The 15406-nt window shown below is 44.3% G+C and overlaps 1 protein-coding gene across 1 annotated transcript; it reads right to left on the reverse strand.

Moving 5' to 3' along the window:
- Positions 1–10585: 10585 nt before the first annotated feature.
- On the reverse strand, positions 10586–14858 carry LOC136529205 (uncharacterized protein At2g39795, mitochondrial-like). Its single transcript, XM_066522297.1, has 3 exons — positions 14498–14858; positions 12045–12382; positions 10586–10867 (listed from the first exon to the last, which is right to left on the reverse strand). The coding sequence occupies exons 1-3, from the start codon at positions 14786–14788 to the stop codon at positions 10705–10707; spliced, it is 792 nt and encodes a 263-aa protein (XP_066378394.1). The 5' UTR covers positions 14789–14858; the 3' UTR covers positions 10586–10704.
- Between the last annotated feature and the right edge of the window lie 548 nt (positions 14859–15406).

The raw sequence follows: 15406 nt of genomic DNA on the forward strand, positions 1-15406 counted from the left end.
GGCTCACACCAAGAATATTGGTGGTGGTCCAGGAGATGATGATCAGAGGCCTCCGCCTCGCCTGCCTACAGGTCCTAAAGGCAAGGCGATGAAGAAGGTTGCATCAAAGAAGCGCAAGTACCCTGATGTAGAGACAGCAAGAGCAGCAGCAGTTGTAGAGGCCGCAGAGCATGCCGAGAGAGGAGGTGCCCGTAGTGGAGTTGTCATTGCAGATCAGCTGCTTTCACCGAAAACAAGGGCTAGAATCGAGCTAGTTGAGCGCCTTCATGGTGGTGCACCTGGGAATGTCATAGTTGCAGGAAGGCATCATGATATTGATGAGAGTCAGCCATATGGAGAGTCACAGCAAGTGCCACAGCAAACTCAGGAGCCTCAGCCAGCTCAGGAGACACAGGAGGGACAGTCGTCGCAGCAGTCTCAAGAGGGTGAGCAGGTTCAGCAGGCTAAGGAGACAGAGCTGGCACCCCAGCCATAGCTATGCCGCTCTGGTCGTACCCGTGTTCTAGTTTCACCGAGGCCAGCCACTCGGCGCAGGGGATCACGTCCATCGCCTAGACCATAGGGTCCACCTCTAGTGACCCACCTTGACTTGAGGGCCACCACGGCCAAGCAGGTTCAGCAGCTGAGGTTTGTAGAGTTTGATGTATGGTTTCCTCCGAGGAGGGATGAGAGAGCATCTGAGGGATTCTACACTCCGCTCTAGGAAGATTTCTACAATGCATATCTGAACAGTGGAGCAGTTTTCAGATCTCAGCGGGTTTGCAGCATTGAGGCTATAGTCGCAGCAGCTGGAGAGCATATTCACCCCTACCTTGCATATCTGCTGGGGCTGACAGATTTGATTGGACGGACTGGAGTATATGTTTCATCTTGGGTTTGTCAGTTTTATGCTTCTCTCTATATTAACCCACACCATAGATATATTCACTTTGCATTCAGAGGCAGAGACTACCAACTGACGAGTCAGAGGGTCAGGGAGATACTGAGGCTACAGGAGCAGCCCATCAAGTTACATGAGGTCTGTTATGGACAGACAGAGCCTCCCAGGCGTCCTCATGGTGGAAATGTGCCCCCTACGGACTTGGTTTGCCACTGCTTCAAGGAGCCTTTTGGCGAGGGCTCACGCAGGAACCCCAGTGACCTTACTCCAACTGCTTGAGTACTAGAGGCTATTATGAGGAGGACGCTGCTTCCTAGGATGGGATACAGAGAGGGATTGACTTGTATCTAGCTATGGCTCCTCAACGCCCTGATGCAGCAGACAGTGTTTGATATTTGGGATCTTATTCTGTCTGAGATGGAGGACACGATAGCTGAGGGCTTCAAGGGTCGTAGGCAGCTACCCTATGCTCACTAGATCACTTTCATTATCCTCAAGGCAGTGATAGTTAGGTCACTAGAGATGGTTGCAGAGTACAGAGGTGCCACCACCGAGTTCCCTGCTTATAACATGGCATAAAGGATCAGGCATAGCACGCCACAAGCACCCAGTCAGTCTCGCCGTCGTCCAGATATACCAGAGTCTGTAGCTCAGCAGGACGAGATTATCAGGAACATAGCAGCTACTAAGGAGGAGTAGCTTGAGGCTCAGGAGGAGAGGAGCGAGTCTAGTGATAGTTCGGATGATGACTACCTGCCTATTCCTCAGATGCCTCCATGTAGACATGATGTAGAGGCCGGCAGTTCCAGCTTTGCTCCACCTGCACCGTAGATGGACCCCGCTTTGATTGTTATCCTTGAGTGGATGCAGCGGGATTAGGCTAGACAGGCTCAGGAGACCGCTGCCAACTTTGCACAGTTTTAGGCTCATCAGGACGAGTTCCAGCGACAGCAGCAGTAGCAGCAGATGCATTAGCAGCAGTTACTCATGCAGCAGCAACTTTTGGGATTCATACAGCATGTAGTGACAGCCATTGGGGCCCCATAGCCACAGCCTTCGCCCTAGATTGGTCAGCCTACTACCACTATGATGACTCCAGCAGTACAGCCCAGTGGGCTTCAGAGTTAGGGATAGCCTCCATCTCTGTTTGCTTCTCCCATAGTACAGGTGTCCCAGTGGTTATCCTCGCCAGTGGTAGCCCCGCAGTTCACACCACTTTAGACGGGCTTCACACCGGATCAGTCACCCTCGCTATTTGTGCCTGACATGTCAGTCTCCAGGAGTCTTGGAGCATCTTTTAGCGAGTTGACAGGGATGCCTACACCGCCACATATGCATGCCCCAGGTCCTTCTACAGTAGCTCCCATCGCTGTGACTACGTAGAGGCTTCCTTCCTCAGTTGCATCTTCAGATCCTACGATGGACATACCAGCAGCATCACAGGCTGCACCTGCCCCAGCTCAGACCCAGATCGTTCCAGCGATGCTTCCAGCCACATAGGGTCAGTCAGTATAGAGCTCAAGGTCAGATGATGATGGTGCCCAGTTCTAGCTTGCTCCTCGTACCTCAACGCCCGGCTCGTCCGTTGTAGCCCCGCCGATCGACCCTTAGGTTTTGGTGTTTGACGCCAAAGGGGGAGAGGGTTCAAGTATGTAGACTCAGGGGGAGCTACTTTTAGGGGGAGCCTAGTTAGCTATTAGTCTATTATATACATTTGGAGTTTTATTTGTGTGATACACTATTACTATTATGCATTCGTGTGTTTACTTTCATGCATACTATTATATCTATGTGATAGTGATATCTACGTGATTGTGATATATGACATGTGTGCTCTCTACTTTGAATTCCTTTTTATGTCATATCACTTGTGTTATGCTCATTTTCTTTTGCTTCCGTGCTTTACTCCGATGCAAATGAGCTTTATTACTTGTACTCATGCTTATTTCATATCTTTTGAGTACATCGTGTTGGCTTGGGTCATATAAGCTTGCCTAACTATTTTGTTCTTATTGACAAAAGCTTATATGAACTAAGCATGTCAAAAACCTCACTCTTTCACATACTCGAGGTGGTATTGTCATCAATCACCAAAAAAGGGGAGACTAAAAGCATCTAGGCCCCTAGTTGGGTTTCGGTGATTAATGACAATACAAGATTACTATGACTAATGTGTGCTTTACAGAGGCAATTAAGTTAGGTCATGGTAATGGAGATCAATTGGGCAATCAAGGTGGTCATGCCCCTACGATGGAAATCGTTTTGGTTTTCAAAGGATGGACGACAAGGTTAAGGATGACTAGTTCTAAGTGTCGATTGGAGTTGGAGAGACACTTAGAGTAGTTTAGGACTTTGTTTTTCCTTTGGCCATACTATTAAGGGGGTATGGATGGGTAGCTTGACCTAGATGAGTCTAGTGAGTTAGGTGTGGTGCACACTTGTCAAAACTAGCGCTAGGTAGCTCCTACATATGCCTAAGATCCTTTGGAGCAAACTTCATTCACATATGATCGAGAGTTGGAAGTGAATGGAGGGTCAAATGCTGATCGGACGCTGGCTCCGGTCGGACCGAACGCTGGCTCTGGTCGGACCGGACGCTGGCTGTAGGGTCCGGTCAGTTCATTTGATCAAGGAGATTGCGTCTGGCGTGACCAGACGCTGAGTGGTCGAGTGACCGGACGCTGAAGGCCAGCGTCCGATCGACTCCAGTAAGGTTCTAGAAGAGAAAATCTGCGACCAGACGCGTCCGGTCAGTACTGACCGGACCTTGGGGGTTCAGTGTCTGGTCGAGTACAGTAAGGTTCCAGTGAGGGTTAAATGCGACCGGACGCATCTGGTCAGTGATGATCAGATGCTTCCAGCGTCCGATCAACACTTAAACACTGGTGTGCGGGTTGAACTGACCGGAGCGTCCGGTCACCCCGTAGAGGCACATAATGGTTCGTTTTTCAGTCCTTGTTATAAATAGAAGCTCCACTCGTGTGTGGAGTCACTTTTGCTTATTTCCACAGCTGAGAAACACGTTTGTGAGTGCCAAGAAGAGCAAGGTCCTAGTGAGGTGATTGAGATTTGAGAATCCAAGAGAGTAGCCTCATTAGTGAATCAAGAGTAGCAAAGTGTGCATCCACTTTTCTCATTAGGCTTCGCTTGGTCAAGTGAGAGTTCGTGCTTGTTACTCTTGGTGATCGCCATCACCTAGACGGCTTGGTGGTGATTGGGAGCTTGGTGATCACCCGACGGAGCTTGTGGGTGACCCAACTCAAGTTGTGAGCGGTTGTGGGTGATTCACCGCGACGGAGTGTCGAAGAATTAACCCGTAGAGAGCACTTGATCCTTGCGCGGATCAAGGGGAGCTACACCCTTGCGTGGGTGCTCCAACAAGGACTAGTGGGGAGTGGCGACTCTTCGATACCTCGGCAAAACATCGCCGCATTCCTCTCTCTCTATTTACTTCGAGCATTTACTTTGAGCATTTACTTTGAGCAATTCAATACTTGTTTTTACATTCATAGGATTGCCATGCTAGAGTAAGTTTGGAACATAGGTTGCAAGTCCTTTGTGCGTTAGATTAATAGAAATATTTTTCTAGGCACAAGGGATTAATTGGGCTAACCGTAGGATTTGATTATTGCAAGAAAATTTAGAATTAGCCCAATTCACCCCCCCCCCCTCTTGGGCATCTTGATCCTTTCACATGGCAAGATGGGTGAGGTCTTGAATGGTGTATCTTCCTAGGCTGGTTAAGGACCGTGTATTTGTGGTAGTAAGACATGAACATACTTGTATAAACCACTTGTCATATATGGGTGTGGCATGCCAAGTACTTTGTTGCGATCGGGTTTCCTATGGATTCGGCGTGAGATGTGGTGCAGAGTAGCTGGAAGAAGTACTTTGGCTTTCTTGGCCGAACTTGAGAAATGTTAGGCATCGAGATATCCCTTATGTATTGATGGGTTGTATGGGTGATATCCCTTGTCTTTGGTGGGGTTAATGTGTACCCCTCTGTAGAGTCTTGAATTTGATGCTAAAAGTTCTATGCTTCTAGATATGGACTAGTGTTGGAACAAGGACTCATGGAAGATCGAGATCCATTTGCAAATTGCTTACAATTTATTTGAACCATGCTATGCTTGTCAATTGCTTAGTTATTATGGTCCACATTTACGTTCTCGTATAAAATGCTTTTATGCAAAACCAAATGCAATCCTTGCTAAAGAACCAAATGCATAATCCTTGTATCTATACTGGGTAAGTCCTACAGAGTACAATTGAGTACTCACCCTGTAATTGTTAAGTTTTGTAGGTAATGTTGCTCTAGCCTATGGGTTCTTCTATGCCCTTGAGTCTGCAGAGGATCAGGAGTGATAGATGAGTCGGTGATGCATAGATGCATGGATATGGCACACCCATGCATTATATCTTGAAAATTAGGTTAATTTCAAGACTTCCACTCGTACTCAAGATGAATGTGGTGTGTAATGACTAAGTATGGAACAAATTGTTGTAAACCTAATGTATTACTTTAATGTGATGTGAACTAATTATGGTGTTGTAATAATTCCTTTCCATCCACGTGATCCTAGATGAAGGTTGCTTCAGTACATCATATCGGTGGTGCACCAAGATGACTGATTAAGTTCTTTATCTAACTAATGGTAGTCAATGGAAGACTAGTTAGTTAGGTAATCCACTTAAAAGGGAGGAGATCCTAATAGGTAGGCATTGCCTTCTCAGTGAGGTCAACCAAGTAGTTTGATAACCAGAGGAGACGTGATGTAGACTAGGCCCGATCTTCCGAAAGGTATAATAGTGTCGATTGGTGGAGACTCGACGTTTATGATCTAGGCTTCGAACCAAGACTAATTCGGACCCCCGCAACCGTTACACCACTGCTCCGTTGGTTATCAACCATGCGAACGCGATTGACCTCGCCGAGAAGGCTTTCCTGCAAGCGAATCGAGAACACAAGCAAGAACGGGATAAACGCAATCTAAAATTGCAAATAAATATGAGGCTTATGAAAACAAGAAAGAGTTCAAGTCTTTATTCGAAAGGACTAATCGCCACAGGCGAACAAGATCAAGAACTGGGGCCCTGGTTCACAGCAAGAAGCCTTGGCGGCACAGTTGCAGCAAAACGATGTCTGTTTCACGAGGAAATCAAGAACTAAACAAAACCCAAACCCTAAGGAGAGCGACGGTTGGTATTTATAGAGTCTTGGGCGTCACCCCCTGGACGCGCCCCCTAATGGGCCCAAACACGATACACGGTCCAACGGACCAAAAGACGGTGTCATAGCACCCTGATAGATTCTAGACGCTGAATTGTTTCGATGATTCCTGTTGATTTTGAAGGTCTTTTGACGTGAAACCACTTGGATTGGCTTCCTTATCAAATTAACTTTCCAACCATATATGGATCATCAAAAACGGAGTCCGGATACGTCCTGGGTGACCAGTTTAAGGCAGACTGGTCCTAGAACCCAAGATAGACTCGAACTTGAGTTGCTTTGGGCCTCCACCTCGGGGACTCGAACTGAATTAGCCTCAGACCTCCTTCTTGACTTGGACACCCATGCTGGCCTCCTACCTGATGAGGACATGACACCCATGTATATGACCATGTTTGGCACATGGTATGGAGGGATAACGGGGATGGACGGATCCAAAAAAAATTCTGATCGATTTTGATATATGGAACGTCGAAATCCGAGTTCGTATGCGAAAACTAGACCAGTTTTAAGAACGGACTACGAATTAGAGGACAAAACGGGAACAATGCGCGCAAAATTGGTCATGGCAGCAATGATTTGATGGAAACAGTGAAGATAAGTGTAGGAAATTAGATGGCGTGGACTAGGGTTTGATGGATACAAAGGAAACTCAACAAGACTTGGAGATGTTCATGGATTATGATGAAAAACAAAGGAGAAAACACAAACTGGACTCAAAAACGATCTAAAACCAGCAACAAGAACTTGACCTAGGGCACAAACTCAACAACGCGAAACAAAGACGAACTTGCACGGCACAATGAGGCTATAGGACAGGGAATATGTGAGGATGTATATTTTTTTTGCTTTTTATGGACTATAGGTAATGCAAAAATAGTAATAATCTAAAAGGAGAAACAAAGTTATACCTAACGGGCAACAAGGTCTCTAATACCACTTGATGTAGACTAGGCCCGATCTTCCGAAAGGTATGATAGCGTCGATTGGTGGAGACTCAACGTTTACGATCTAGGCTTCGAACCAAGACTGATTCGGACCCCGGCAACCGTTACACCACTACTCCGTTGGTTATCAACCACGCGAACGCGATTGACCTCGCCGAGAAGGCTTTCCTGCAAGCGAATCGAGAACACAAGCAAGAACGGGATAAACGCAATCTGAAATTGCAAATAAATATGAGGCTTATGAAAACAAGAAAGAGTTCAAGTCTTTATTCGAAAGGACTAATCGCCACAGGCGAACAAGATCAAGAACTGGGGCCCTGGTTCACAGCAAGAAGCCTTGGCGGCACAGTTGCAGCAAAACGATGTCTGTTTCACGAGGAAATCAAGAACTAAACAAAACCCAAACCCTAAGGAGAGCGACGGCTGATATTTATAGAGTCTTGGGCGTCACCCCCCTGGACGCGCCCCCTAATGGGCCCAAACACGATATACGGTTCAACGGACCAAAAGACGGTGTCGCAGCACCCTGGCAGATTCTAGACGCTGACTTGTTTCGATGATTCCCGTTGATTTCGAAGGTCTTTTGACGTGAAACCACTTGGATTGGCTTCTTTATCAAATTAGCTTTCCAACCATATGTGGATCGTCAAAAACGGAGTCCGGATGCGTCCTGGGTGACCAGTTTAAGGCAGACTGGTCCTAGAACCCGAGACAGACTCGAACTTGAGTTGCTTTGGGCCTCCACCTCGGGGACTCGAACCGAATTAGCCTCGGACCTCCTTCTTGACTTGGACACCCTTGCTGGCCTCCTACCCCTCCATACCATGCACCAAACATGGACATATGCATGGGTGTCATGTCCTCATCAAGACGTGATCGGTGTGTTGCATCTCCATCAAATGGATGATTATCTCCACCCGACGGAAGATCAGGACCTTCGTTCCCAACACTGGAACCACTTGAGAAAGCGTTAATCATGCCATGTTAGCTAGCCTGGCCAACATGGTCAGACCCAACGTTTCATCACCACCGAGAGCCCGAGATGCCTCTGTCAAGAGCCAGATCACAGACAAAACACGTACGGCGTGACCCATACATATTGGAATTGAACTCTGTACTTATCATCACTTGACGTGAGTTGTCCTAACTCGTATGAGTATAGGTCATGAATCTGTATCACATACAAGACATGGAAGACTTGGAAAGTAAAACAAGCGGAACGGAAGAAACTATCGATGAAAATTGGAAGAGTGCTATATCTTGCTATCTAAATGCTTGCTTTTTTTGTTCCGATGGTTTATATAGGGCAATATTTGTTTTCAATTATATAGTGGCAAAATCGTTGTACGTAGTTCTATTTGGATAAGGGCCATAGTCCTATAATGAATCTATAATGTTCATGTTGTATATAGATTAATAATTGCTTTTGAAGTAGAATCCGGACTTCTTTCTTCTTTATATCTATATATATGATTAGCTTGGACGAAAATTTAGAGATGGGGTATGGGTAGATCATAGTTCAGCCGAGAGATGACAGTCGGATGCATACGCACGCCATTTAGCTAATAGAGTCCGTGCTTAGCCGGTTGATGTTCCTTGCGCATTTTACACGAAAAAAATCCTGATATTTCTAGGAAAGCGAAAGATCAAGCGCGCGCTGAGGCCGGAGCTTATCTATATGATATATGATCCGAATAGCACCATGCCAATATTAAAAAAAAAAGGTTCTCTGTAAGAAAAGAACGAAAAAAACGAACTTGTCACCATATTCACATGATCCCGCTCAACACGCCGGCGCTTTTGCACTGGTCGGCACGTTTTTTATTGTAGATGCCCCGCGGCTCAAGTTTCTATCCCGTGCCTGTTATCTGGATCCATAAGCGAGCGCGTAATCGATTGCCTAGCTAGGAACGCCAATTCGACTGAGAAATCGACTGTCAGGTTTCGCTTGGACGTTTTGATGGAGGCTTGCACGTTTTATTCACCGTACCCTGTTACCACGATTCACAAAACAACATCATCAAAAGTCATTTATGAATATGGCTAACAAATTCTAACAAGTCGTATAGATAATTATTAACAAGTTGTATGAAATTTGCGGAGGAAAGAAATTTTTACTTACCAGTAAACTTGACCGTGCGTTGCAACGGAGCCAATGCGTATAGGTCAAACTCCATATCATCTCTACACGAGACGCAAGTTGTTCTAACTTTTGCAACAAAACCCAATGCTTATAGGAATCGAACTTTGTATCGTCTCTAATACGAGTTGTTCTAACTTGTATGAGTGTGGTCATAAGTCTAAGTCACATATAAGATACGGAGGGTGTGACCCAATAAATATTGGAATAAGATCATGTATCCATCATTTTCTAACTCGTATGAGTCATTAGTCCGGGTCAAGTAAAAAAGTGAAACAGAAAAAAAAAACTCTACGAGTAATTAGAGGAAGGTGGACGAAAAAAATGAGATGAAATTTTGGCTCTTTAATATTGATATATAGATAGATAGATTAGGTATAGGTATAGATTAACATAAAAAAAGACTGAATATATGACATTAGGGTCAATGAGTTAAGCCTAAGGAAGTAACAAACTACTTCCTCTGTCTCTGAAAAAATAGATTTCTAGAGTTGTCTTAAATCAAACTTTGTAAACTTTGACCGAACTTCTAGAAAAAAAAATGTTAAGACTTATGGTGTCAAATTAGTATAATTACATTTACCATACAATATATTTTCATATGGTGCTCATTTTATGACATAGATATTTTTACTCTTTTCTATAAAGTTGGCACATATTCTAGGAATTGGTTTATTTGGGGACGAAGGGAATATATCATACAATTATACTAAGTAAAATAACAAGCGGTAGACAGCAAATAGCACCCTCATTCACCAAGATGGCTTATATAGGCCTCTCAAATATTTTGGACTCGTGCAGGGAGGCATTGGCATAGCAATACTAACATGGCACTTATGAACTATCCAGGCTCAGAGAGCCTGATAAAAGATGACAACATAATCCATTCCTCACAGAAATTAAGGGCGGGCGGAAGAGACTACCAGGTCAGCAAAAACACAAATTCAATTGCACGACACGTCAACGTCACTCGGAAGCACGAGCGCGCAACCTGCCACATCGTCTTCTTCCTCCGTTCAGGACTCTATGGCCATCAGCCTTATAGGGAGAAGAGGCCAGGACTCTATGCCCAGCAGCCTTATAGGGAGAAGAGGCCTCGGAGGTGGCCGGACAGGTAACGGTGGCAGGTTAAGGGGCAGCCAGCAAGGCGGTGGGGACGCTACCGAGCAAACAGCGGAAGACAACCACATGGACGGGGCCAGCGGTGAGGGCAAGATGCTCGAGCTCTTATCCTCCTGCTAGGGTTAGGGGTGGGCGGGATGGAGCGGCGGGGGCGGGCAGCAGTGGAGACCGGAGGTGGAAGAGCGCTAGTGCAGTTCAAGGAAGAACAGTCACGCTCTTTCCAAAACGCAAGACCGGTCACAGCATAACGCGCTCCCAAGAAAAACTCTTGCACCAGCAGGATGTAAATGACCATGCCAGGTATCTTTGCGCAATTACGATGGTAGTAATTCATGATGAGTACAGGCCTAGTTCTCACAATACAAATAAAGCTAAGCGCAAACACTCAATTTCCCCCCATGAACTCCTTCATGTTCTTCAACCAAACAACATACTCTTTCTCATCCTTTCTCATCATGTACTCGTACAGCCAGTCATGTAGCGAATGTTTGAACCCCCTGACCTCAAGGTACCTGTGCAAGGCCTTCTGCAAGCTCTCATCCAAGACCCTGCATGGCAAGAAATGAATAACATGAACCACGGGGAAATAAAAACAGCACAAGACAAAACATAGCTCAAAGCATCTATCATCTTGCATCAAGGCATCAAGCATGGTTCACATGCTTTATCCTTAGCAATATGTTAGTTGTAGTTTTACCACACAATCTACAGCCACAACAAATAGAAGGAAAACTGCATGCATATCTATTGAATTTTATCAAGTTTTTGTTCATTAAATGTTTAGTTGCCAACTATTGCATCTTCCAATCTGCTACTGGTGTTCTTGTACTAATAGCAGGTCGCATCAATATGCATGATCACTGTTGAAGTTATTCTGTCAAAAGAAAATGTCTAAGTTATGCAAATAGTTTACATGCACAAGGGGCCTTCTTGAATGTAGAATCCAATGCTTAGGCTACGTGAACACATCTGGCCTTCCCACTTATAAGTTTTGTGTTAATAGCATGACTTGCATGACCATGTCAAGCAATGCAGTGTGTGCATCCATTTTGTCATGCATACTGAGTTGATGCTCTTTGAGATACTTAAACTGCTATATGTCAGGCTCATGTCAAGCAATGTTTAGTGTTTACCCACCGTGCCAATTAAACCCAGGCACAAATATTTAGGTCTTTGTTACATTGATTATCTAATAGCTTGGCAAACAAAATTTCCTGTCAGATTTGGTTCACAACTCCAATTGAACATACATTGTTTGAATCTAGTTTCCATTCCTCTGATTGCAAAATAAAAAGGAATAAGGGAGCACCAAGAAAACAAAGATAGGTGCTAACAACAACAGAGAATGCATCCTTACAGTGCTAATGAGCAGGAACCAGTCCAGATGGCAAGATAAACATAAAAAGGTAAACCATCTCTAGTCATGACAAAAGCAATATACATGAGCCTGAACATGCAAGTAGTCCGTGGCTAAGGATCCTTGATGGAAATACTCCCTCCATTCCAAATTATAAGTTGTTTTGGCTTTTTCAGATACATAGATTTTACTAGGCATCTAGACATAGCGTATAGGTGCATAGCAAAAACTATGCACCTAGAAAAGCTAGAAAGACTTACGATTAGGAACATAGGTAGTATTATTTTTCAACGATTAAATGTCTTGTGTAGGGCATATTCTAGTCCTGAATAAAACAATAGCAAATAGATAAGAAACAAAGAACTTACGGAAATCGTGGCCCCTCATACACATTCTCAGCAGGGTTATCACGGTTCAGCACCCTCATATTTTCAATTGCTAGTTCGTCATCATTAAAGTTGCAGTCAAATTCTAGGATTGGACCTTCTGGTTTTTGAATACTGACAACCATTTGAATTGCTGGTTTGAAAGATTCCTCATCTTTGTCACTCTTATCATCCTCATCATCCAAATCTTCCTCTGTATCAAAGTTGGTGTATATAGCAGCTTTAATTGTCTCCCCTGCAATCTCCCTTTGGAGGGTTATTGTCTGATCACCAGGATTGTCTATGATCTCAAAAGGGAAGTCATCTGGTAGATCAATGTGCTGCATAAAAATAACCAAATAAAAATGAAACCAGGTGTTGTTGGCTATAATAAATAGAAACAAGCACAAAATTTATAACATTAGTAACGCATTAAACAATAAAGCAAACTAAAAGGGATAACTACAGATCAGCAGGGGAAAATGAACCAAACATAAAGAACCGATTGCATCTCAAGGTACAATCTCCAAGATATTACAATCCAGGACCCACATGTAATCCTGTACGCATCACTTTATGGCACTCACAATGACTAATATCACAAGATAAAATTACTAGGTCCTTCACCTGACAAGAAACATGTACATTTCAATTATTCTCAAACTTTGACTGTAGCTTTCCATTTAAACTCCGACAGGATTCAGAAAGTGCAAATCGAATATCTGAATAGCAAAACCATCTTATTATCGATATGTTAAAAGTTCACTGTCTAAAATATAGCAGATCAGAATTCAACTATACAATGCTAACCAAGATTCTCAAAACAAAGGAAGTGCAGTCACCATGGTATTCTAGTAACCAAATGATCTCCAGCCAAGTCAAGAAAACCATATCTTTCTTTCCCTCTGTTTTATGAAGTTTTGTGTTTTCTTAGTATCGTGTTATCACTAAATAAGGTTTTCCTTTTCATTATGTAATCAAATATGGCAGATCACAACATTCAAAGTTTTCTAATGGTAGCAGACAAATAGATCCAATGGCCAATAGCATGCCTGACATCCCTTGTGTATGTTTTTCGCGGACAATGTAGTGCTAGTTGATGAAAGCCGGACAGGAGTGAATCAGAAACTGGAGTTATGACGGGAGACTTTGGAGTCCAAAGGTTTTAAACTCAGTAGAACTAAAACTAAGTATATGAGATGTGACTTCGGCACTACTACTCGGGAGGAGGAAGATATTAGTTTGGAAGGTCAAGTAGTGCCTACGAAGGATACCTTTCAATATTTAGGATCAGTGCTACAGAGAGACGGGGATATTGATGAAAATGTTAGCCATAGAATCAAAGCAGGGTGGATGAAGTGGCGCCAAGCATCTAGTGTCCTATGTGACAAAAGGGTACCACAAAAGCTAAAAGGCAAGTTTTATAGGATGGCGATTAGACCTGCTATGTTGTATGGTGCAAAATGTTAGCCTACGAAAAGGCGACATGTTCAACAAATAAGTGTCGCAGAAATGCATATGTTGCGTTGGATTTGTGGTCATATAAGAAGGGATCGAGTTCAGAACGATGATATACGTGATAGATTAGGGGTAGCACCAATTGAAGAAAAGCTTGTCCAACACCGGTTGAGATGGTTTGGACATGTCCAACGGAGACCTCCAGAAACACCGGTGCGTAGTGGAATCCTAAGCCAGGATAGTAACGTGAAGAGAGGCAGAGGAAGACTGAAGTTGACTTGGGTAGAGGCAATAAAAGGAGACTTGAAAGGATGGAATATACCCAAAGACTTAGCCTTAGATAGGAGTGCTTGGAAGGCAGCTATTCACGTGCCTGAACCTTGATTGCTTATGCTGGGTTTCAACTCTAGCCTACCCCAACTTGTTTGGGACTTAAAGGCTTTGTTGTTGTTGTTGTTGGCCAATAGCATGCCTGCTACTGTATTTCTACAGTCCTGACAGAAATTCAAGGAACAGCCAAACCTCTACTCTGCAAATCGGCATGGTGAGTTCTAACCCACAGGCACTTAAACTCCAGAATTTCACCTTTTGAAACAAATCTAAACATTTTGTTGACACTAAAAATGACTAATTTATAAATACCAAAGAATCCAATGGAAGCATCTGGTAATCACCTAAGCATCATGTCTGAGCTAGAGATACAGTGAATTCTAAGATGAAGTAGGTCCAGTATGCCGAACTGCAGTGCCACGAGCCAATCCAATTAAGCAATTTCTAAGGACCATCTGCCATCTCCGTTCAATTGGAAGCCAATTTCCTTGCAGCCTCTAACAGAAACACCTCTATCTATTTACGGATTCCTAATCCCATTCCAATAAAATCAGCAACCCTTAGACTCGAACTCTGACCATGACTTTGGTGAAACAAGGCTAAACTAATAACGCAGATATGGAATCGAAATACTACAGCGAAGCAAGCAAATAAGATGAAGAGTGAACCTTGTCGGCGGTGCTCTCCTCCGACTGGACAACGCACTCGATCTCAGAATCGATGACGCGCCTCAGGTTCTCGTCCGCGGAGGACTTGAAGGAGGAGGACGCCGGGGACTGCGACGCCAGGAAGCGGCGGGCGGTGGTCCCAGCTGACGACGAGGTGGCGGCAGGGAGACGGCGGGGGAGGGGAACGGGCGCCGAGGAATTGAGTCCGCGGCGGGCAAGAGGGGAGAAAGGAGAGGAAGAGGTGGTAGCGGCGCGGCGTAGGAGCCGAGCGGCGAGGGACGCCGGCGACATGGCCTGGTTAGAGACTGTGATTCCGCTCTAGGGGTGGACGGCGGCGGGCTGCGGAGCCCAGCGGACTGTTTGGTCGGCTGGTTCGTATACGAGAAAGAAGTAACGCTGGGGTTCATGTAAATAGTATTTACGTGAGGGGGCTGGTTAGCCAGCCCAGTCAGTCAGCCTCAGCCCATCGGGCTGTAGGGTTTTGGACGGGTTTATTAAGAGAGTTTTGAGAAATCTGAGCCCATGTGTAGGCCTAAGTAAAATAATATATATAGCTCACTCTAGTGAACACGTAACGAATAGATATTTTAGTGAAAAAATACTTTGTAATTAGTCGTACTCTACTCTGGATTTCTCGTTAACCAGAGACAGAGAGCGAAATTAGCTCTTTAGAGTACTCACAAGATATTAAAAAAAATGTTAAAGTGCAAAAAAAAAAGTAGAAAGTAATTTTTATTCAAATGGCTCTCCAAATGATGATTTAACAAGTGTGTTTAAGAAAGACTCTTAAAGATACTCTAAGAAAAAGGTACATTTTTCCTCTCTAAAATACAGTGGGAGTTTAGTTTTGTTCCTCAAACTCCAAATCTAGCAAAATGTCTTCTTTCATACTCAACTATTTAAAATTAC

This window comes from Miscanthus floridulus, chromosome 19 (genome assembly GCF_019320115.1).
Source record: "Miscanthus floridulus cultivar M001 chromosome 19, ASM1932011v1, whole genome shotgun sequence".
NCBI lineage: Eukaryota > Viridiplantae > Streptophyta > Magnoliopsida > Poales > Poaceae > Miscanthus > Miscanthus floridulus.